This window comes from Paramormyrops kingsleyae, chromosome 3 (assembly GCF_048594095.1).
Source record: "Paramormyrops kingsleyae isolate MSU_618 chromosome 3, PKINGS_0.4, whole genome shotgun sequence".
NCBI classification, from domain to species: Eukaryota; Metazoa; Chordata; class Actinopteri; order Osteoglossiformes; family Mormyridae; genus Paramormyrops; species Paramormyrops kingsleyae.
Genome location: NC_132799.1, coordinates 26,082,241 through 26,106,187, shown reverse-complemented (window position 1 = coordinate 26,106,187; position 23,947 = coordinate 26,082,241). Strand labels below are relative to the sequence as shown.

The 23,947-nt window shown below is 49.3% G+C and overlaps 1 protein-coding gene across 2 annotated transcripts in view; it reads left to right on the top strand.

Moving 5' to 3' along the window:
- LOC111857841 (calcium-dependent secretion activator 2-like) overlaps positions 1-23,947 on the top strand; it is a 75,951-nt gene that overhangs the window by 34,498 nt on the left and 17,506 nt on the right. Inside the window, exons 6-14 of one of the 2 annotated variants that reach the window (XM_072709971.1) lie at positions 265-386; positions 2,451-2,562; positions 3,020-3,159; positions 10,836-10,902; positions 11,214-11,322; positions 11,505-11,714; positions 14,866-15,002; positions 17,901-18,088; positions 22,667-22,768. In XM_072709971.1, coding sequence (XP_072566072.1) covers positions 265-386; positions 2,451-2,562; positions 3,020-3,159; positions 10,836-10,902; positions 11,214-11,322; positions 11,505-11,714; positions 14,866-15,002; positions 17,901-18,088; positions 22,667-22,768 — 1,187 coding nt within the window. Of the gene's footprint in view, positions 1-264; positions 387-2,450; positions 2,647-3,019; positions 3,160-10,835; positions 10,903-11,213; positions 11,323-11,504; positions 11,715-14,865; positions 15,003-17,900; positions 18,089-22,666; positions 22,769-23,947 lie in introns of both variants that reach the window. The other variant, XM_072709970.1, reaches the window with a different exon arrangement.

Sequence of the window (23,947 nt, the reverse complement as noted above, 5' to 3'; positions counted from 1 at the left end):
CCTGGAAGCTCTCAGTAGTAGGTCTTTTTTTTTATAGCTCCTCTTCTGATTGGAGCAAGGGAAAAAAAAAGAATAAGGTGAATAAAACCAGGAAATGACATATGATAAGAAAGATGGCTATGCTTGGCTATTTCAGTAGGTCGTTTAGAGATGTGCGCGCTTCCTAAGATCCGTCACCCACCCGACAGCGTCCCCGCCTGTTCCAGAGTGCTGGTCTGCACGTGAGCACCCCCTAATGGACGGTGCATCTATTTACCCCTGCAGATCGTCATCATAGAGGTGCAGGGCCTCAAGTCCGTGGCCCCTAACAGGATCGTGTACTGCACCATGGAGGTGGAGGGGGGGGAGAAGCTGCAGACCGACCAGGCAGAGGCCTCCAATCCGCAGTAAGAGCGCCCCCATGTGGCCCCACCTGTCTGACATCCTTTTGTTTATGAGTCGGTAAAAATGCATGCATCTGACACCAAGGGTAATCCATACACTGAAGGGGTTATTACCAAGAGAGGAGAATTAAAAATTTATATTTTAATATGTGATAACTTAAAAAATAACAGAGGGGTTTTAAAGTATGGGAGACATCCTCACTGTAAGGCCAGGCAGAAAGCTGCGGATGCTGTGCCTGCGATCAGAAGGTCGCAGGTTCGAATCCCGGGGTCAGTAGAGTGATGTCACTGTGGGGCCCCTGAGCGAGGCCCCTAACCCCCAGTCTCTCCAGTGATTGATTGACCCTGCTTTCACAAGAAATAGAATTGTTTGTTTGTTTGTTTGTTTAACAGCCTCGGATTGTTCCAGAAGGGATCATAACTTACATTTGCAGGATTTAGTCACAGACCAGCACCGCACTGCATGTGCCCCTTCGTAAGCGAGACGACGGAGATGTCGCCATCGTGGAAGACCTGTCATAATGTAATAACCCCCCCCCAGATTGCTTTTATTAGCTGTGACCTGCCCCCCCTGCCCTTCGGCCACTGTGCCCAGCTGCTCGTGAATCAGAGGCCAGTGGTGATTCAGGCAGGCGTGACTGCCTCCTGCGCCAAAGACGAGGCCCATCTTGTCCAAGAATGGCTCTGCTCCGGAGAGCCGTGACGGATCCGCTGCGGGCTGTCGGAGGCTTTGGGACGACCCTGATAAGCCTCGCCGTCCCGATAGCACAGGCTCTCGCCTCGGATCACACGCCCGGCTGCTGGAGACCGCGGCCCGTGTGTGAAATTCACCCTTCGGCGAATCAGACCTCAGCCGCCCGCCTTCCATACTAATGGCGGCATTGTCAACTTTAAGAGTTCCAGAAAGGGAATTTTGTGATACAGCAGTGATTGACAGCTGTGACGACCAATAAGGAAGAGGCAGCGTTTCGGTCCTGTTGGTCCGGTTCACAGTGATGACGTGAGGCGTCAAACTAAGTTCCCGGTGCTGTGATGGTTCCTGAAGCCACACAGGGCAGACTAAACATGGAATCCCTGACCTGATGCTGCCCCCCACTGGTAGCAGCGAGCGATTGAATGGCACACAGCCCAGGAGGAGGTTAATGAGTTGCAGTGAATGACAGATAGAAACTTTCTACTGCCAGAGGAGTTTAGCAGGGGATGTATTCCCAGGGTGATGGTACGACAGGGGTGGGGGCAGGAGTGCTCAATCTCCCTCATGCCAGAAGCAGAACACAGGCATGTTTTCTGAAATGCCTTACCCAAGACGCCCTCTCTGAATTCTAATTCGCTTCGCTCGTTGGGAATTATCAGCAGCTGTGAAACTGCTTCTCTGTTTCCTTGGCAACTGGGAAAAATAAGCCCCCCACCCCCCACCCCCACCCATGTTTGTGTGCTTACCTCCCCGGAGGTGACGAAAGGTCATTTCATGTTCCACGGATGTGCACACCTCGCACGGCGCCAGCGGAACACGGGCTGACAGAGGGATCCAGCCACGACAGCCGTGAAATCGCTCACATTAGTGCTACAGGTGGTTCGTGGAAAAAGAAGGGAAGTCTCTAACCTGAGAGTCTCTAATCAACCTGAGAGTCTCTAACCTGAGCCTCAGTTGAAGTTTTGCTTGTCATGTGACTTTGAGCAATCAGAAAGCTGGATACTTTTGGTGTTCCATGTCACGACAAGATGCGACAGTGATTATGTTGACTATGACGAAAGGGTTGCTAGTTAGTAAAGTTGTTGTTTTTCTTGCACATCTGTGTAGCTCCTTGGCTCTTCAGGTTTAAAGCAGCTTCTTGCAGCTCAAACACCCAGAGCTTACAGACAGTGGATGGGACAGTGCTGGACTGCGATTAAAAATCAGCCCTGGGCTTTGGGATACCCCGCGTAAATTTTGATGAATGGGTGGGGTGGGGAGGTCCCATTGATGAATTTTGTCCGCTCACTGGGAAACTGGCGGCATTCCAGATGGTCTGTGTAGCTCTGGGACAGCGCAAGGGGCTGGGACCCTGTTTTTGTTCTCTTTCGCAGGTGGGGGACGCAGGGCGACTTCACCACGAGCCACCCCCTGCCGGTCGTCAAGGTGAAGCTGTTCACGGAGAGCACAGGGGTGCTGGCGTTGGAGGACAAGGAGCTGGGCAGGGTGAGGACCCCCTCACACACACAGCAATATGGCCGCCGTGAGCCGTGCCGGCCAGGGGTCACCTCCCTACCGTCACCCCGAAAGGTATTTTCACAGAATTAGAATGAGATTATGAATAAACGGCCTCTTCCTGAAGCGTACAATATGCTAGCTGTGCCGAGGAGCATCTGTACGGCTCGTCATTAGCCTCGCTGCACGTTCAACAACCTCAACTTGAGCATCATGTGTGAACGCGGAGCCTCAGTCTCTCAGCTCGCTGGCTGCCAGCATCGCTGCCAAACAGATGGCGTCGCCCATTAGCGAGGACTTAAGCGCTCGGCCACGTGCCGGAGACGGCGGCGGGAATCTTACTCCCACTGCCGGGGGATGATGCCGGAACGAATGTGGCTGTCGGTGGATCTTCGTACGGAGGGAGGCTGCGTGACTCTGTCTCTCCCTTTAACCCCACCCCCGGCAGGTGGTGCTGAACCCCACAACCAACAGTCCCAAATCTATGGAGCTGTACAAGATGGTGGTGCCACGGAACAGCCAGGACTCTGAGCTGAAGATCAAGCTGGCCGTGCGAATGGAGAAGCCGCCCAACATGAAGCACAGCGGGTAGGAGGCTGGGGGGGGGGGGGGGGGGTAACCTACAGAGGGTGGGTGGGGACTGTCAGGGGTGGGGCAAACTAGGCGTGAGCAGATAGTGTAGGCTTGGCTGAAGGTGGGCAGACTGGGGATGGGGTGTCCTTAGGGGCGTGGCTTGCTGGGGGATGGTTAGGGGCAGAGCCTGCTGGCGGCAGACCCCCACGGTTCCCTATCCATCCCGACGAGATGCTGATCCTGTAGCTATGTCTTGCCAAAAGACACGAAGCCCGCGGCCGCCAGTCCCACAGCATCGCATCCAGGGGTGCTGTAAAGGGGGGGTAAACGATGACGATTCTCGGGGCCCATGACTGAGAGGGGGCCCAGAGAAGCCCCCAATAAAATTGTGGTGCTGATAGTAAAAATTAGTTGGGGGCCCTGTCAAGATTCTTTTCATGGGGCCCAAAATCCTTAGCAGCGCCCCTGATCGCATCCTCGGTTACCGGTGAAGAAAAACGAGCCAAGTCGACAGCTCATTAATCGGCAAAGTGATGCACTCCCCTTTAAAGGGGAAATCTGATTTCTTACCCGCGGAACCATTGATCAAAGTGTCTGCATCACCAATCTACAGCTGTCCCCCGTCAGCGAAAGTCACGTCTCCTTGGGAGCGGAAACAAGAACGTTTCCGTAAAGTCACTGGATGGAGTAATTTGAGTGCTTAGTTCAGGAAACAAATAAAAGACGGCTTACAGTGCGAAAATAATCAGGATATGCGTAATATAAAGACCACTGGCGCCCCCTGCCTGTTCTAATAAGAAATTTATAACATAAAGTGTTGTTGGTGTATTAGTGATGGTATTTCGCCTGTGTAGTTATAGTTATTGGTCATTATTGATAAAAAAAATAATAATGTTATGAATTATGGACTCCACATTTTTTCCACACTTTTATTGGAATATTACTTCAATTACAATTACCTGTTTGTGAGCGATTCATTTGGTGTTATCTTGTGTGCATGTACATGATATTGCCAGCAGAGGGCAATCATCCGTCCATCCATCCGTCATGCTTACGTTTATATGTTAATATTTCTTAAAGTTGATTTGTGTGGATAGTATCAGAAGAGCTGAACTCCACTTTGTACGTTTTTGCCTTACACCAAGTCTCTTCAACATACTTAATTACCCACATATTGTGATAGTTTTTGATAGATATACACTTTATTAATCGCACAGGAAATTTAGGAATTTGATAAAGGGAATATATGTTAGTGATCAAAAATCATCAGTTAGAATAAATCCTTTAACTAGTTCTGTGTTTAAACCAAATTAGCTGGTGAACAGCTTCCCAGCATGTTATCCGCAGCCCAGAGGCAGTAATGTTCGGCATCACATCCTCTGTTCATCTGGATTTTTTTATTGACACAGAGATGTTTTAAAGAACAGAATTTCACGAACTTTCAGCTTAAAGATAAAACTAAAGCTTCATTGATTTTTAAAGGTTAAATATGTTAAATATTAAAGTAGTAACTCTTGAATCCTCAATAATCTTGCCCACTGCTAAAAACATTCTGGTTAAACATTTATTTCTGGAGTATTTTATTAATTTTTGTCTTTATAAGTTTAATGTATTTAATATGTATGCTTTAAATATTATTTCATAATATTTTGAGCTTTATTATAAAATAATATTTAAAGCATATATTTTAAGCTCTGGTAACACCACAGTTTATAATAAGTATCTGATACGTAATGCCCATGAGTATCCGACATGGATATTGGCCATGAGTATCCAACAGGAAAATGCCCCTGAGTACCCGACAGGCAATGCCCCTGAGTATCCGACAGGCAATGCGACTGAGTATCCGACAGGCAAATGCGCCTGAGTATCCGCCAGGCAATGCCCCTGAGTACCCGACAGGCAATGCGCCAGAGTATCCACCAGGCAATGCCCCTGAGTATCCGACAGGCAATGCCCCTGAGTATCCGACAGGCAATGTGACTGAGTATCCGACAGGCAATGCGCCTGAGTATCCGACAGGCAATGCCCCTGAGTATCCGACAGGCAATGCGACTGAGTATCCGACAGGCAATGTGCCTGAGTATCCGACAGGTAATGCCCCAGAGTATCAGCCATGTAATGCCCCTGAGTATCCCACAGGCAATGCCCCTGAGTATCCGACAGGCAATGCCCCTGAGTATCCGACAGGCAAATGCGCCTGAGTATCTGCCAGGCAATGCTCCTGAGTATCCGACAGGTAATGCGACTGAGTATCCGACAGGCAAATGCGCCTGAGTATCCGCCAGGCAATGCCCCTGAGTATCCGACAGGCAAATGCGCCTGAGTATCCGCCAGGCAATGCGGCTGAGTATCTGACAGGCAAATGCTCCTGAGTATCCGACAGGCAAATGCGCCTGAGTATCCGACAGGCAATGCCCCTGAGTATCCGCCAAGCAATGCCCCTGAGTATCCGCCAAGCAATGCCCCTGAGTATCCGACAGGCAAATGCCCCTGAGTATCCGACAGGCAAATGCGCCTGAGTATCCGCCAGGCAATGCGCCTGAGTATCCGACAGGCAAATGCGCCTGAGTATCCGACAGGCAATGCCCCTGAGTATCCGCCAAGCAATGCCCCTGAGTATCCGACAGGCAAATGCCCCTGAGTATCCGACAGGCAAATGCGCCTGAGTATCCGCCAGGCAATGCCCCTGAGTATCCGACAGGCAAATGCGCCTGAGTATCCGCCAGGCAATGCGACTGAGTATCCGACAGACAAATGCGACTGAGTATCCGACAGGCAATGCGACTGAGTATCCGACAGGCAATGCGCCTGAGTATCCGACAGGCAATGCTCCTGAGTATCCGACAGGCAATGTGCCTGAGTATCCGACAGGTAATGCCCCAGAGTATCCGACAGGCAATGTGACTGAGTATCCGACAGGCAATGCGCCTGAGTATCCGACAGGCAATGCCCCTGAGTATCCGACAGGCAATGCGACTGAGTATCCGACAGGCAATGTGCCTGAGTATCCGACAGGTAATGCCCCAGAGTATCAGCCATGTAATGCCCCTGAGTATCCCACAGGCAATGCCCCTGAGTATCCGACAGGCAATGCCCCTGAGTATCCGACAGGCAAATGCGCCTGAGTATCTGCCAGGCAATGCTCCTGAGTATCCGACAGGTAATGCGACTGAGTATCCGACAGGCAAATGCGCCTGAGTATCCGCCAGGCAATGCCCCTGAGTATCCGACAGGCAAATGCGCCTGAGTATCCGCCAGGCAATGCGGCTGAGTATCTGACAGGCAAATGCTCCTGAGTATCCGACAGGCAAATGCGCCTGAGTATCCGACAGGCAATGCCCCTGAGTATCCGCCAAGCAATGCCCCTGAGTATCCGCCAAGCAATGCCCCTGAGTATCCGACAGGCAAATGCCCCTGAGTATCCGACAGGCAAATGCGCCTGAGTATCCGCCAGGCAATGCGCCTGAGTATCCGACAGGCAAATGCGCCTGAGTATCCGACAGGCAATGCCCCTGAGTATCCGCCAAGCAATGCCCCTGAGTATCCGACAGGCAAATGCCCCTGAGTATCCGACAGGCAAATGCGCCTGAGTATCCGCCAGGCAATGCCCCTGAGTATCCGACAGGCAAATGCGCCTGAGTATCCGCCAGGCAATGCGACTGAGTATCCGACAGACAAATGCGACTGAGTATCCGACAGGCAATGCGACTGAGTATCCGACAGGCAATGCGCCTGAGTATCCGACAGGCAATGCTCCTGAGTATCCGACAGGCAATGCGCCTGAGTATCCGACAGGCAATGCTCCTGAGTATCCGACAGGCAATGCTCCTGAGTATCCGACAGGCAATGCGGCTGAGTATCCGACAGGCAATGCGCCTGAGTATCCGACAGGCAATGCGCCTGAGTATCCGACAGGTAATGCCCCAGAGTATCAGCCATGTAATGCCCCTGAGTATCCGCCAGGCAATGCTCCTGAGTATCTGACAGGCAATGCTCCTGAGCATCTGACAGGCAATGCTCCTGAGTATCCGACAGGTAATGCCCATGTATATTTAACTTACCCACATAAAATACATAATGAGAGATCCTCACAATATATTCCTTTAATAATTTTAATTTTAAATGATGACTCATGTAAGTCACTTGAGCAGCGAATGCATTTCTTTGACCACAACAAATGAGGCCTACCAGCAGGAATCCGTGTCAGACCAATCTTCTGCGGGACAGCTTATCTCTGATAATAATCCAGCCTGTTTTCTGATCCTCAATTGTGCCTTTGCACACAGATGCGTGCAAACTGAATTTTAATGCAACAATTTAATTTAGTCTCATGAAGATCGCAGTCAGAAAACAAGCTTCTCACTTTGTCCTTGAAGGGGGGGCAGGGTCCCCCCCCGGGACTGAGCAGCTATGTAGGCAGCCTTTGCTTTCGCTGCAGATGGGCAGCACTGAGACACTTGTGGGCCCTGGACTCAGGCACTAGCTTTGGGGGGCAGGATCACCAGGGGTCAAAAGGACATCCCTTAACGCTCATACCACTAATTAGTGAAGAGGCCTAGAATGTTCCATGCATGGTAATGAGCTGTGAGTGGGCCTCTCTAATTGGCAATGGGCCTCTTCAGATTTTAATTACCACCTCAGCTGGCCTCTCAAGTGTCTGAAGGGGGTAGGTGTAGAACCTGCACCCCCACCCATTTGAGTAACTCCTCACACACACACACACTTATTGATAAACAGTACCTGTAACAGAAGCACACACACAAATAAGTCCATCCTCAGCCGATGAGAATTTCTGCCCCCCACCCTTCAAGGGAAAGGAAAGAGACAGAGTCATGGTATTGGGTGATTTTTCAGGCTGACCGCTTCCTATCCGTGTGGCCATCTGTTGATCAGAGGCGCTGAGGCTGCGGGACGTTCATCGCCTTTTCAACTTACCCGCCTCGTCGAGAACCATCGAGAGATGCCAGGCTGCTCATTAGAGGCGGGGGGTGCTGCTGACACAACAGAGGGGATGGGCTTCCGACTCGGCGAGCACGCTGTTGTCGCGCACACTGACCCCCCTGTTCACACATCTCAGCCCCCCTTGGAGTCACCCCCCGGCCCCCAGCATGTCAAGCACATAGACTGGGTGGGGGGTCGGCAGGGACTATCATAGAATTATACATCTGAGTGCTATTTTGACTCGTCTTTATCTTACAGATGTCAAGCAAAATGTCGCAACACCGCAGTGCAACACACTGAAGCGGCTTATGGCGATTCGAAAATTCCGTCCCGTTCTGGGCTTCTTCGCTAGAACCTCCGAGTCCTACTCTCTCGGTTCAATGTTTTCCAGTGGTCACCTCCCCCCCGGCAGGCTTCTGAGAACCGCACTGCCTGTTTTTAACGCTCACGTACAGCACAACGTTCAATCTGCGTGTCAAACACAATGACGGCTCCTGTCTTATGGCAAAGGTTGACCTCGTGGTTCTCGGGATCATTTATCAGATAGGAATAGCGAGTATCTGGACATGTTTCGCCGACGACCCAAATGCGGTGTTTGGAATAACCACAAGGGGGCACTATTGCTATGTATATCTCCAAAAATATCGAACGCGCGCCGTTGCGCTTGTTTCGCGGCGGATAAACGCGGATTACTTAAGTAGGCCTATTTGATTACGGCCCCATACATACTTGTAGTTTTTAACTTAAACTGTGTAGTTATTTTTTACTATCTGTTCGTGAACATTTTAATGTACTCTTAATATAAAATGTTAGATTAAAAACACTGAATACATCAGCCTTATCTTGCTTCTGTAGGAATCTGACTATTAAGTAATTTAGTCATAAGTATCATTACAACCCTAATGGATTTGTGTAATGGAAAGAAATTAATTCTCCACTACCAATTTCATATGAAATTAGTGTACTGATAAATGATATGAATGAATGTATCGAATTTAATTACTCTTGATTTAACGTAATGAGCTATGGAAGAGCATATTAATTAATTTGCAGGTTAAGAAAAAATTCGACCCTGTCCCTCTAATTTCAGTCTTGGCTGGTTTTTTTGTGATAGTGAATCTACAGGTTTAAATGTAACGTTTAATGCTTTTACAATCTCTCACTGTACGTTTTCTTCTATTTGCAGTAGTTACGTGGATTTCCAGATCGGCGCTGTTTTTATATGAAAGATATAGCCGAGTTGTCAATGGCAACCGGAGCATCACTGCATCAATGCTGCGGTTTTATCTTTTTATCTTTGAAATGAACGGGGCGGTGGAGGGGGGCTCGGGCTTGCTGGATAATTACAAAAAGGAATTGGGGGCTCGAAGGGTTTCTATTATGCCCGGGCTTCGGAGCAGCGCAGCGCGGACTGGAAGCTGCCTGCGGCTCCCAAGCCTTGGCTCCGCCGTCCGTGGCAGCCGCAGTCCGCCAATAGCGGTGCCCATTGTTGTCTTTTAAATGGAAAAAAAGAAGTGTTTGGGAATGAACTTAACGTCATTTTCACAAGTGGCTGATTACTTCTGCCACATGTTAACCCAACTTGAGCGGCATGGCCCGGATCGGCCGTCTTTCAGCCTTGACTCGGCGCATTTGTCCCCCCCCTCCTCCGGCGGCTCCCTTTCTCTCCTCCCGTGCCTCTCGGAGTGTATTGATTTCCCTGCGCTCGCATATAAACCTTACACATGCTTTTTTATTGTTTGATTTAGCCTCCAGATTGCTCCGTATTACCGGCAGCGATAATAGCTTTGAGCTTGAAAAGAAGAAGCGGGGAAAATGGATAAGGACTTTAATTTACCATCTGACCCTTTGCAGTTTCCGATTTATTTTAATGGGTGCTTATATTTATAGTGTGAGCAGGAAGTTGCCTTTTCATAAGAATGTGGGGGGTGTAGGGTAAAACACGGCATGATGCAGGACTAGGTATGGAGTGTTTAAAAAGACAAGGACCTCATATTCTGTGATAAGTTTGCTTGAAACAATTCACACGCTAAGGACATTTTTCCTTTGTACTGGAGACTAAATCCTTTCGTATTTTTTTCTGTTCTACGTGAGACAGCAGCTATAAGGACGCGGTGTTATGTGCAGGAACGTCCCAGAAGCCCGTGACCGCGGCGCTGGACTCGCACTGTCCAGTGCAGCGTCCTGATATATAGATGCGTTAAAAAGTGACGCCGTGAGCTGCCTAAATAGCTCTGGCGGGGGTCACACTTCCGTACACAGCCTAGTGCTGGAGCCAGACGGAGATCGGGTCCCCTACCCCCCGGCACCCGGCTCGGCGTGATGAGCCCTTGCTGCTTTCCTCCCCTAATCCCCCGTAACACGATAAACCCGCAGCCTTACATTCTGCGGTTTGACGGGACTGGAGCTGACGGCTGTCAGCTGACAGTTATTAACGTATACACACACACACATACAGATACATACACGGACATTGTATAGCTAGATTGCCTTTTTCCATGCCGGATAAAGTTTGAATATACAGCAATTTGATTTTATCTGCAACTATTTTATTTAAAAGATCCCTGTGTTCCGCCGCTCAGTCTTTCGGCATTTCCAAAAGTGTATTTTTGGTTATATTACATGCTTTTTTATTTCCTGACATATACTACGATGTTTTGTCTCGCTATTATAACTGTAATCAAGGTTATTTTACAGCGATTTGTAAATCTGTGAATAGAAGGATATATTTCTTTTTTAATTATAAGGTATCTGTATGCTGTGGGACAAAGAGTCTGGAAGCGATGGAAACGGCGCTATTTTGTACTCGTTCAGGTAAACGCTATTAAATCCAAATGCCTGCCTGTTTTTAAGACTAAAGCACGCAGCCAAAAATTCTTAGCTCAGCTGATCGTGCAGTAACCTTTTTAAATAACTTTTTTAAACGGCATTTTGTTAATTTATAAAAAAAAACAACCTTTTATTCTATGTATGCAAAGCGTGCCTTGTAATGCGATCCATAAAGTGAAACAAAGGGATATAATAATAATATGAATATGATTTACACGTGGAGAAATAACCGACAGCCGGCTGCGGGCTCAGATACGCTCCGTCTCATGTGCGGCTGTGTGGGTTTGTTACCGCAGGTCAGCCAGTACACTTTCGCCATGTGCAGCTACCGGGAGAAAAAATCAGAACCGCAGGAGCTGATGCAGCTGGAGGGATACACCGTGGACTACTCGGACCCGCAGCCAGGTAGGAGTCACCATCAGCTACTGCTAGCGCCCCCCAAGGCTACAATTGTGCATTACACCCTCAGGTGCAAGTTACAGGTTAATTGTGAAGGAGAAAGTCTTTCCCCACAGTCTAAAAGAGGGTCCTATTTTATGTCCCCTGATCCTCTGCTGTGTGTCACCTCAGTCTCTGTCCCCCTGCAGGTTTTCAGGGAGGACGAGGGTTTTTCAGTGCGGTCCGGGACAGGGACCTGTTAGTTTTCGCCAGCGATGACGAGCAGGACCGCATCTTGTGGGTCCAGGCCTTGTACCGAGCCACAGGCCAGTCTTACAAACCAATCCCACCCTCCCAGAACCAACGGCAGAACTGCCGGGATAGCACCCTACAGGCCGACGCCCCTGCCCTGCTGCACAGTAGGTCTTGACCTTTGACCTCTGACCTTTACCTGTGTTTTTTTTCCTGTGTCTCTTGCTAAATGAATTCGATGCCAGTGTCACGCTTGGATGTTACCACAGTTTTGAGTAGTTCAGGTGCATTTAAAGCTTCACTGTTTGTGGAAATGGGTTTTAAATATATGGGTTAATGAATTAAAGATTAATCTTTTATTTGCCGTTATTTGCATTAGTTTGAGTACTGGTACACTGGAATTTTTCTCATCGCTGACCGCATCTTGCTCTAGATAGCTTTGGGGGTCACAGTACAGGGTCAGCTAACATGCAACGCCCCTGGGATGGGGGGGTTAAGGGTCTTGCTCAAGGGTCCACAGCCACATGACTCTTCTACCGAGGCCGGGGCTTGAACCAGCGACCTTCTGATTGTGGGCATCCTGAGACATCCTGAGTTTCTACATAGTAACATCCAGACGCCTTGCAGATGTGCAACACGAGACCTGGGAACCGTCTAACCGTCTAAACCACAACATTTAAGACCCAGGTTTTGGCTATGGAGCGTGTGACTCCTGGAGTGACTGCGACCGATCGAGTGATGGGTGACCTGCCAAGCTTCATAGTCACACTTTGCCTTGGCGTGTCGAGGTCAAGGAGGAGCCATAGCTCACAGTAAAGGGTAAACATGAGGTGGTCCCGTAAGCGGTTAAACGAAGATAAATTAGCAGCAGATTAGACGGCTAAAACTTCTCATCATAGTCTGATTGTCTTATTTCCTCTGTTCTCAGAAGTGGAGAGGTTTACTTTGCAAACTTAACCTTTCCTGGTTGGCATCGACTCTCATTATTCCTATAATGGCTCCTAATACTCTTTAAAAAAACATCTGCTTTAGATGCCTTACAAAGTCACACACATACACAGGCACACTACCGTCGCCACAGAATCTCTGGGAATTTCCTGTCACACTGACCCCCTTCGCCCTCGAATCTCGGTCACTCCTGGTAATTTCATAATTTCGGCATTTATTAAAATTCTGTTGCAAATGAATTTGTCCTTGCCTTTTGTAACGAGAAGCATGTCCTACTGATCCCAGCGTAATTGGCACAAACAGGACTTCATAAGCCTTTACAGTCTGAATGAATGTAGGTGGTTGTGATTTTTTTGGGGGGGGTGGTGGTTGGTGGTGAAATAACCGATACCCTGGGTCTACATCTTCTGTCTGTCTCCTCACACTTGTCTCTCCTTGGGTGAGGGGCAGGGAGCGGTGGCCTGTGAAAGCCGCGCTATCGACTCTGCACCTGGCACCCCCCCCCCCCCCCCATTGCTCTCATAACCTGTCATCCTCGCTGTCCCCCCTCCCCTCAGATGTCGCATGGATGCGACGGGCGCATTGACGGCGGCGCTGGAGCCCATGCCGCCCCTGCTCGCATGCGAGGCTGCGATGCCCCTTCAGCTCCTATTAAATAACCCCCCCTCTCGCCCCCCAAGGAGTTAAAGATGACCTGGATCAATGCGATTTCCCGCTGTGACTGACCACGTTAACATCATGCCTTATCCGCGATCAATACTGTGTTTTGCTTCTCTGCCATTATTGGATTTAATCTATATTTCTTTGTCACTTTTCTTCTTTAGAATTTTCGAACCCCCCCGTGCTCTTCCATGCTTTCTGTAAATGGCATTGAGGTTGATGCTTTTCCCGTAATGAATATAAAATGACCTACATCGGAATAAAGGGGAGTGGATGACCAGGCCAGCCGGCCAATCACGTGGCTCGGGACACCCCGCCCTCGCGGGCAGGATGGGGAATTTTCTTCGTCCATGTGCCAAAAAAAGGCCAGTTCTGTTAAAAAGCTACAGTAATGCTCATGTCTTGATGGCGCCGCGGGCGTCCGAGGCGTGCCGGCCCCCGATCCGCGGCTCGGGCCCTTTGTGGCCCCCGATCGCGAAGGACCGACTTTTGTCCGAAATGTATAAAAGAGCTATCAGGCCTGCGGTTCACTTGCAGACGTCGGTTGATGTTTTTTGGGGGGGAATTGTCCTGAAACGGCTGGAAGTGAACCAAGACAGAGCCTTTTCATAGGCTTTCTCAGATTCCGATTCCCCCTCTCTCTCCCCCACGCCCCCCCCCCCCAGGATCACCCTTAATGCCAGCTCCGCATTCTCGTCTAATGTGCCTCCTCGTCCTGTTCTGATTTCTCCTCCCCTCCCTCACACTGCGCCTGTAAAGCCACCTGTTATTTTTTTGTCCCCAAAGGGACCTTTGACCGTGGGGCCCGTCGAGATCTCACAGGCTCCTGGGGGACATTCTGTGGGTCCACGATCGCAGCCCGCCAGACGCCAAGCACCTCGTGAACGTTTTAATCTGCGGGCCATTCGGTCTGCGCTGGGTCACAGGATTGATGCACAGCTCGAAATGGTGTCTGGATCTTACAGCACATCATTGATTGGTACCTTCCTGGAAATCAGCAGAGTGACCGACCCAAATAAACATATCCTTATGCTGTCATCGTGGTGCTGACAGGGCCACCTTAACAAGTAGAGTAACTACAAACCATAAGGTTTTGGGTTCGAATCCCAGGGCGTGCTCATACATCGTAAGCCTGCCCTCAACTGTAAGTTGCTTTGGGTAAAAGCAGGACTGTTTCTCTCTGGAATGGCCGAGGAGCAGGACATAGAGCAGCTGACTGTGTTCCATTTACCTCGGAGGTCAGAGATGGGATTTATGTCACACGCAAATTAACCACGTTCCAGTGCAACAAATTTAGCAATGCCAGGGACCTGTTTTAAAAAGCAGGGTTTCTTGTTTTAGGACAAATAACTTGAAAGATTTAAGGTACCCAATTTTAAATGGCCTTCGTCTTTGTTCATTTATATTTAGCCCGGACCACCTTAAATCTGACAAGTTAACCAGCTAAGCAAGAAATCTTGCTTTCTGAATCAGGCCCCAGTTGTAGCCCAGTTGCACATAAAAGTGGGACACCCACAGAAATGCAAATCAAGCTGTTTCCTCAGCATGAAGCAGATGTTTCTCCCTGTGGAGACACTTGATGTCACAAATCCATCTTTCTCAAGAAAACGATTACAATCGGCAGGTCAGCCACAGTTAACCCAGCCAGTTCTGGAGTCCCATGTCTCCCTTTTCCACGTTTAATTTTCATTTTTCCTTTTACGGTACCAGGTTTAGAAAGGTCCCAGCAGCAGACGGTGGAGGAGCTGGTTTCGGCCGTGCCCTGCCACTTCGACCACACCGCCCTCTTCCGGACCTTACAGAAACGTACGCTCCAGCACAGGATGAGCGACTCTTTCTGCTGTTTGGTGAGTACGGTGCGCCATCAATAACAGGGAGACGTCGAGATTAGGGCTGCGACGATTAGTCGACTACCAAAATAATCATTAGTTGCAGCCCTAGTCGAGTCATTCGCTGAATATGTGGCGACTTCGGTGACTCGCGGAGGGAATCCCGGTAAGTGACCAAATGAGGGAAGCCCTCTGCGATGGCAACAGAAGGCAGGCGAGTCGACGGTCCTGTTGGGGAGAGGGGACACCCCCCTCAGGCTATCCTAGGGCAGGGGATTCCAGGCGTTACTTGCCAAATAGGAAAATTATGCCCCCTCAACGCTGTTCAATGGTGCTGGGATTTCAGGCCTCCTCTTAGGGAGAGTGAGGGGTGTCTTTTTTCACACCGATTCAGTCCTTAGAGGCGGAATGAACTTCGACACCTGTGTTTGTTTCCTTGTCTACCTGGCCGCACGGCAATGTGACCGGCGCTCATTGTGTCCTCCTGGCTCTGTACCTGACAAAGGGCTGGTGAATACATTCATAGATGACAAAAGGTCAGCTAATCGTTCGGCGACTGACAAAGGCGCCTGTAACTGGGTCCCTTGGCTCGCTCTGCCCCAGGCAGGCCTGCTTATTAGCAAGCGGGCTTATTAACTCTGCGGGAGGTTTGGACTTATTAGCTAGTAATGCTAAACCCCGCTATAGCGATAGCACAACAAGTGTGATTAACAAATCGGGAATGTGTGGACTGAGCTTTTGGGGGGGTAATGTGGGCTGGGGCCTTTGGCTGTCACAGACCCCTGGGGTCGTATTTTCGAGTGTGTGGGTGTCTGATGTTGCATTCGATGAGTTTTAAGTAAGTGTCAATTAACTAGAAGTGTCGATGAGGGTCTGGTGGGCGGGGCTCTGGGAAACCCCGCCCACTACCCAACGCTGCTACTTTAAACGTAATTGGGCTGGGTGCCTGCCACCGTCAAATGAAGAATTGTGTAATTGTGTCATGCACGGCCCCCCCTGGCGATCTTCCATCTTGCCCCCGTGCAAATTCCCACCTCGCTGCATGACACCCAACCTCGCCATCGCATCTTACTGGTGATGCAATTAAGAGGCTTTTAATTAGAAGGAGCAGGCTTGTGAACTGGAAGTGAATGGATCCTAATGCAACAAAAGGCTCGGGTGAAGCCAGCAGCGATGGTAAAATCACGGAGGATTACCTCTGTTACCGTAGGCGTCTCCGGGGATGGCCGGGATAGGAACCACCGCCTTGCGGCTCGTCACTGAGCCCCGGAAGACGCCGCTGAGAGTCAGAGTCAAATTCGTTCACAAATTAGTTTGCAGGAAACAGAGCTTTTGCCAAATGTGAGCCCAGTGTTGGGTCAAAATCTTGCACAGGATGTTCGTGAAGACTTCAAGTTATATAGACAAATAAAAGTGGTTTATATAAAGGCTCCTTTCAGGGAAATTTACAGAAATATTGTGTGCAAAATATATACCCAACAAAGTCAATTTAAAACTGCATGTGAGTCATAAAAAAAAAATAATAATTTGACGGACTTTATATTAAAATGTAGTTCAAAAGCTTTTTATTTGTGTGTTCTGATATTCAAGTATTAATAGATCTGTTTTCAAATTGGTAGGAAAACATGTTATAGATTTTTAGACTTAAAATCTGTGTCTGATCTCACTGATTTCCTTAGTTTATAGCTGAACCTCATGTCAGAAATAAACCTTCGTGATCTGAATATCTAAATGAGGTGTCACTGACCCTGAGCAAATAATTGGGTGGGTGGATGGATGGATTAGCCAAACCTTACTATGTCACACCCTGAGAAGAATGAACCTGGAGTACTGTAATATTTCCCTGATGACGGATGTCCTGGCCACTTTCATGATACAAATCACTAATCGTCACGCATTGGTGAACCTCTCAGGTGGCAGTATGGCGCTCCGATCTGTCTTATGGCTCAGCTTCACAAGCTGTTATCGCTGTTGGCGCGCAGATTTCTTAATGATACTTGCGGTGAGTGGGGAGGACGATGGTTCCAAACAGAATCCCTTAAGTTTCTCCTAAACCATTCTCTCTGTCTGATGAAGTGCACTGAGGAGAAACTTCTGAGGACCGATTTGTAAGCAGCCCAGTGACTCTCAGGAGCGACTTCGTTAGGGATAACGAGGCAGACAGCCCATTAATGCAGTGGTCAGTGCCAAGGCAGTTTACTGGCCATCTGTCCCCCCCCCCGCGCCCCCCCACCCGTGAACAGTGTACATCGTACCACCTTCACATTGGGCGGCAGGTACAGTATGGGCCATCAAGGTGGCGTCGTATACGCGTGTCGCATCTGTGCAGAGGTCGTGAGGTTGGCGTGGGGGGGGGGGGGGGTGTTTCCACCTGGGTCATCGCCATTCCTGGAAACGGAATTAGTTCTGAGTCGGCATGGCGATGGGGGCGAACATCGTTAGAGTGCTAATTTGTGGAGGTTTCTTTTGAATGCCAGCTTAATTAACTCTGTAAGATTCGGCCATAATTTAGTCATTATGTGATGAATTTACACTCTAATGATTGTAGCCAGCCTTAGAATTACTCTGTGCCATCTGTAATTTGTGGATAATTCTTGAATAATCACTTAATTGTTTCATTTTAATCTTCCACTGTTTTTTATATGTATTTTTAATCATTTCTATTGACTCTAACAGGTTGTTTGAAAGTAGTGACTGCCTGTACCAGATTTTCAACGTTTAGTGGTTGTTCACATTATATACATAGACATCAATGCTTTTTGATAAACTATTATTTATTCGTTCATTGCTTTGGTTTAGCTCTTAGGCATTAATTTTTACTAATGCCTAAGCAGTTTTTTGTGCTGACCTGTGGAACTTCTGGAGTGTTGGTTCTGCCCTGGACAGGTGTTTGTGCTCCCCCCTCTGTTTTTGCAGGGTTGGTTCAGTCCGGCTCAGGTATTCGTGCTGGATGAGTACTGCTCCCGCTATGGCGTCAGGGGCTGCCACCGGCACCTCTGCTACCTGCGGGACCTGACGGAGTACTGCCAGAGGAGCGTCCTCATCGACCCCACCCTACTGCACTACAGCTTCGCCTTCTGCGGATCCCACATTCACGGAAACAGGTGTTTGGATGGCATGCGGTGTCCGCAGAGATGGGCCCTTGGACAGGCACTCTGGGGGGGCAGCAGGAAGATTTGTATGGCTGTCGTTTCTGGGGGTGCCTCCCATGCATGCTGATATACACTCACCTAAAGGATTATTAGGAACACCTGTTCAATTTCTCATTAATGCAATTATCTAATCAACCAATCACATGGCAGTTGCTTCAATGCATTTAGGGGTGTGGTCCTGGTCAAGACAATCTCCTGAACTCCAAACTGAATGTCAGAATGGGAAAGAAAGGTGATTTAAGCAATTTTGAGCGTGGCATGGTTGTTGGTGCCAGACGGGCCGGTCTGAGTATTTCACAATCTGCTCAGTTACTGGGATTTTCACGCACAACCATTTCTAGGGTTTACAAAGAATGCTGTGCAAAGGGAAAAACATCCAGTATGCGGCAGTCCTGTGGGCGAAAATGCCTTGTTGATGCTAGAGGTCAGAGGAGAATGGGCCGACTGATTCAAGCTGATAGAAGAGCAACTTTGACTGAAATAACCACTCGTTACAACCGAGGTATGCAGCAAAGCATTTGTGAAGCCACAACACGCACAACCTTGAGGCGGATGGGCTACAACAGCAGAAGACCCCACCGGGTACTATTCATCTCCACTACAAATAGGAAAAAGAGGCTACAATTTGCACGAGCTCACCAAAATTGGACAGTTGAAGACTGGAAAAATGTTGCCTGGTCTGATGAGTCTCGATTTCTGTTGAGACATTCAAATGGTAGAGTCAGAATTTGGTGCAGGCTGGTGGTGGTGGTGTAATGGTGTGGGGATGTTTTCTTGGCACACTTTAGGCCCCTTAGTGCCAATTGGGCATCGTTTAAATGCCACGGCCTACCTGAGCATTGTTTCTGACCATGTCCATCCCTTTATGACCACCATGTACCCATCCTCTGATGGCTACTTCCAGCAGGATAATGCACCATGTCACAAAGCTCGAATCATTTCAAATTGGTTTCTTGAACATGACAATGAGTTCACTGTACTACAATGGACCCCACAGTCACCAGATCTCAACCCAATAGAGCATCTTTGGGATGTGGTGGAACGGGAGCTTCGTGCCCTGGATTTGCATCCCACAAATCTCCATCAACTGCAAGATGCTATCCTATCAATATGGGCCAACATTTCTAAAGAATGCTTTCAGCACCTTGTTGAATCAATGCCACGTAGAATTAAGGCAGTTCTGAAGGCGAAAGGGGGTCAAACACCGTATTAGTATGGTGTTCCTAATAATCCTTTAGGTGAGTGTATATCTATCATGCAACAGGTATTCAGATTAACCTCCGACTGTAAAATTTCCTGTAAGCCACACCTAGTGGACAGCAGGACATGCAGAAGGCATGGACGTGACGGCTTTTGATCCCTGATTTTTACCCTCCTTTGCAACACAAATTTTGTTCACACAGTCTTACGCTGAACTACACCCGATCGAGTCACACCTGATCGCATTTACGTCCATGGTCCATAGTAAATAATATACACTGATGGACAGACGTCTATTATACGCTGTACCGGCTGTATAATGACCCACTGTCATATCTAACTTATAAACAGTAATGCATGTGTGATGCACTGCTACAATATCGAGAGACGCCGAATGTCAGATGGATGGACTGGTTGGCTGTGTATAGCATTTGGTTGACACTTGCTGTTTTTAAATGTGCTTTATAACTAAAGTGATGGATGTGATGGGTGACTCTGAATAGGCTTCACAGACCAGCAAAGGAAAAAAACAGCATGTACATTTTCATCCTAAAGAGGCTGTTTGCCGGTTTCAGAAGCGCCTTTCTGCTGCACGGAAGCCTGACCGCGTGTCAGCGCTGAAATGCGGAGGACGGCGCATCTCGTCTGATGACAAGAAACCGTGTCGTGTTAATTACCTCTAAATAAAAAGTAATATTGTTTCTGTAATTAGGGATTCTGCGTGTGAGCCAGACTCTGCCGTTTCCGAGCAGCGTTTACCGCGAAGGCGTGTTTTAAAAGGCTAATACTCCAGATGCACTGAGAAATGGTGTAACTGCACGGTTAATTAAATTTCCCCCTAAAAGGACAAATGAAATTTTTAGTTTGTCAGTTAGACGTGAGAAAGATGTCGGTCTGTTTTTCACCATATTTCTCTTTATTTTAAGCGCATTAGATAAAAAAAAAAAGTATCCCTTTGATTGCGAATATCCAGGTTTTGTTTAGTCAGCTGTCTGGTTTAAGTGATTAAGTTCGGTTTAGCCTTTAAACAGCACAGGGTGCTGGACAGCATCCGTCACCTCTGAAAGGGAGGAACATCGTTAAATTAGGTGCGTGGTGTTTATACCGTTTTACCTTAACATAGCGTCGATTTATAGCGTATTCATGAGCACCATAAGTTAGGATGATTAGCTTTTGGAACATGATTGGCCAGAATCTCCAGCGGTGTCCCTGGGTTTATGGGAGGGTCAGCCTGTGTGCTACACTGTAGTTGTTAGTAGGAGGTGGGACACGGACCTGTAGGGGAATTACAGGGGAATTACAGGAAGGTTGCTTTGTTTTCTCTGCAAACGGTATTACTGTGGATGGAGAACTGGTGATGACGGCGAGGCTTGGATAGGAATTCTCTTTGTGGTGACAGCTGTGGTGACGGTGACCATGCAGTCCTCCATGCCACACCCCCACCCCCCACCCCGACCGACCCCGGGAGGGAGTACAGATAGGGCTACCCCAAAACTCCCAGCCTCAGGTCTATGGCCACCAGTAACCTAGTCATTGGGTCTCAGCATGCAAACCGGCAGCGTGACCTGGGGGGGCAACACGTAGTACTGCTCTCCTGAGGCCGGGACAGAGCCCCCCCCCCCCCCCCCCCTTTTATGCCAGGATGAAAGGAGATGAGAGCCCCGGCCGGCCCCTGCCTCTTTGTCACCGTGGGATTAACAGGCGCCTACTGAAAAGGAGGGAAAATGCTGCGTTTCTCCCTGAACAGGCCGCTTGCACAGCGGGAACAATAAGTGCACAAGCCGTGTTTAAAAAGCAGAGGAGAGGCGTGGCGGGGGCGAGATCACGGGGTCGCACAGACCCCAACCAAGGAACAAGACCCACACAAGCCCCGCTGATGTCCATCTGATCCCACAACCAGTCTGACACTATTTCTGCAGCTTTTTTCTGTTTGTATCTTTTATATCTGCTTTTATATATGAGTTTTCATTTACTGTTGTATGGTAGATAAATATAAATCTGTCATTTTTGCATCCCTGGACCTGGAGGCTAACGGCACAGGGTGTTAGGAGCTGGGGGCTAACGGCACAGGGTGTTAGGAGCTGGGGGCTAACGGCACAGGGTGTTAGGACCTGGAGGCTAACGGCACAGGGTGTTAGGAGCTGGAGGCTAACGGCACAGGGTGTTAGGAGCTGGGGGCTAACGGCACAGGGTGTTAGGAGCTGGAGGCTAACGGCACAGGGTGTTAGGAGCTGGAGGCTAACGGCACAGGGTGTTAGGAGCTGGAGGCTAACGGCACAGGGTGTTAGGAGCTGGGGGCTAACGGCACAGGGTGTTAGGACCTGGAGGCTAATGGCACAGGGTGGTAGGAGCTGGAGGCTAACGGCACAGGGTGTTAGGACCTGGAGGCTAATGGCACAGGGTGGTAGGAGCTGGAGGCTAACGGCACAGGGTGTTAGGAGCTGGAGGCTAACGGCACAGGGTGTTAGGAGCTGGAGGCTAACGGCACAGGGTGTTAGGAGCTGGAGGCTAACGGCACAGGGTGTTAGGAGCTGGGGGCTAACGGCACAGGGTGTTAGGAGCTGGGGGCTAATGGCACAGGGTGTTAGGAGCTGGGGGCTAACGGCACAGGGTGTTAGGAGCTGGGGGCTAATGGCACAGGGTGTTAGGAGCTGGAGGCTAACAGCACAGGGTGTTAGGAGCTGAGGGCTAATGGCACAGGGTGTTAGGAGCTGGGGGCTAAAGGCACAGGGTGTTAGGAGCTGGGGGCTAAAGGCACAGGGTGTTAGGAGCTGGAGGCTAACGGCACAGGGTGTTAGGAGCTGGAGGCTAACGGCACAGGGTGGTAGGAGCTGGGGGCTAGCGGCACAGGGTGGTAGGAGCTGGGGGCTAACGGCACAGGGTGGTAGGAGCTGGGGGCTAACGGCACAGGGTGGTAGGAGCTGGGGGCTAACGGCACAGGGTGGTAGGAGCTGGGGGCTAACGGCACAGGGTGGTAGGAGCTGGGGGCTAACGGCACAGAGAGCCGCACAGCGCCCCTGGCACTGGGGGTTAATGGCCTTTGTTCACGAGCCAAATGGCAGCATCATGGGATTAGAACAATCAAGCCTCCTATCATGAGTGTACAGTCCTAAGCCAAACATCACCTGCCAAAAAATGAGAATCGTCGGTGCCCTGCGATGGACTGCATCCCTGATTTTCATTGGTGGCTGGATGGATGGATTATGTCAATAGTGAGAAACCACAGTAATACTAACAAAGTATTAAGAGAAGTTTCTGATTGGAGGATATGCAGGAACTTCAGAAACTGGATTCTGTGGTGCTTGACCTTGTGTGAAACGTCTTTTCCAGGCCAGATGGGCTAGGCACCGTCACGCAGGAGGAGAAGGAGCAGTTTGAGGAGGTGCGAAAGCAGCTTCTGACTCTGCTGGAGAACCAGATCATTAACTTCAGGTACGGAGAATGAGCTCCGTGTCTCTCTGACTGGCTCCTGCTGGGGGTGGAGACTCTGGGTCTGGCTCACGCTGTTTCCATGTTGTTCGGTTTGGTTTCTGAATCTTCAGCCACTATACCCATAATGCACCTCTCTGCTCACTTTTCTTAGCATCCTAGCATGTCTGGCCTCACCCCACGAGATCCGTTCACCTGTTTTTTTTTGTTCCATTGCCCTCCGTGGCGGAGGATGGAGGTATTTCGCCAGCCTTTGGCCGTGAGCTGACTGCAGTAACGCAGCAGATACTGTGTACAGGTCGTGTAAGTGTGAGCCTGGAGTGGGAAATGTTTGAGAAGCACAGAGTGTCTGCAACTCCAGGACTGAAGAGGAAGGCAGCAAAGCCGATTAAGGATGACTGAGTACTTGGTTAGTGCCCCCTAGGGGTGAGCAGCAGCCCCAGGCCCCGCCCCCCTAGGGGCTAAAGGCGACTCTGTAAACTTCTTTGTCGACTGACGTCAGACTTTAGGGCTGCGGCCTGCATCCTCTGTCATCGAGGGCCAGCAGTCTGTGCCTATCTTCAGGTAGTTGGGGTGCTCCTGTATCTCATTCTGTAGCCCAGTGTTATGCGTGGTTTCAAATCCCAGAATATTTAAAAAAATAATAACATAAATTGTAACCCTTCCCCCCCCCTGCTAATCACCGTGGGTAAAATATAAACCTGTTGGTTACAGGCTGGGCTGGCGTTCCCTGTTGGACACCCGAGTGGCAGGTTTTGGTCTTTGCTAATGCTATGGAAATATGTGTTATTTAAAGTGTTTTGTCCTGGACTGTTCTTGTTCCGGTGTCCTACCCAGGGTGTACCCCTGTCTTTGGTGTCTGGGATAGACTACAGCCCCCTGTGAACTTGACCTTGGATGGATGGATGGATTGTCCTTGTAAGCATCCATGTAGTCACATGTGTACAGGACTCCTCTCTTTTCAAACTCTACAGCAAAGCTGTTATTGTTTCTGCGTAGAAAAGGATCATGGGAATCGCTGTTCTCCACAGTGACCACGCCTTCATTTTCTCACCTTTTTTTTTTCCTGCTGTATGTAGGTCCATCATTTTGACATCCTCAAGTGCCCCAACTTTCCATATTTAATTTCCCATTTTTCAAAGGGGTGGAATATAGAGGAGGATGTGAAAACACCTGCATGTT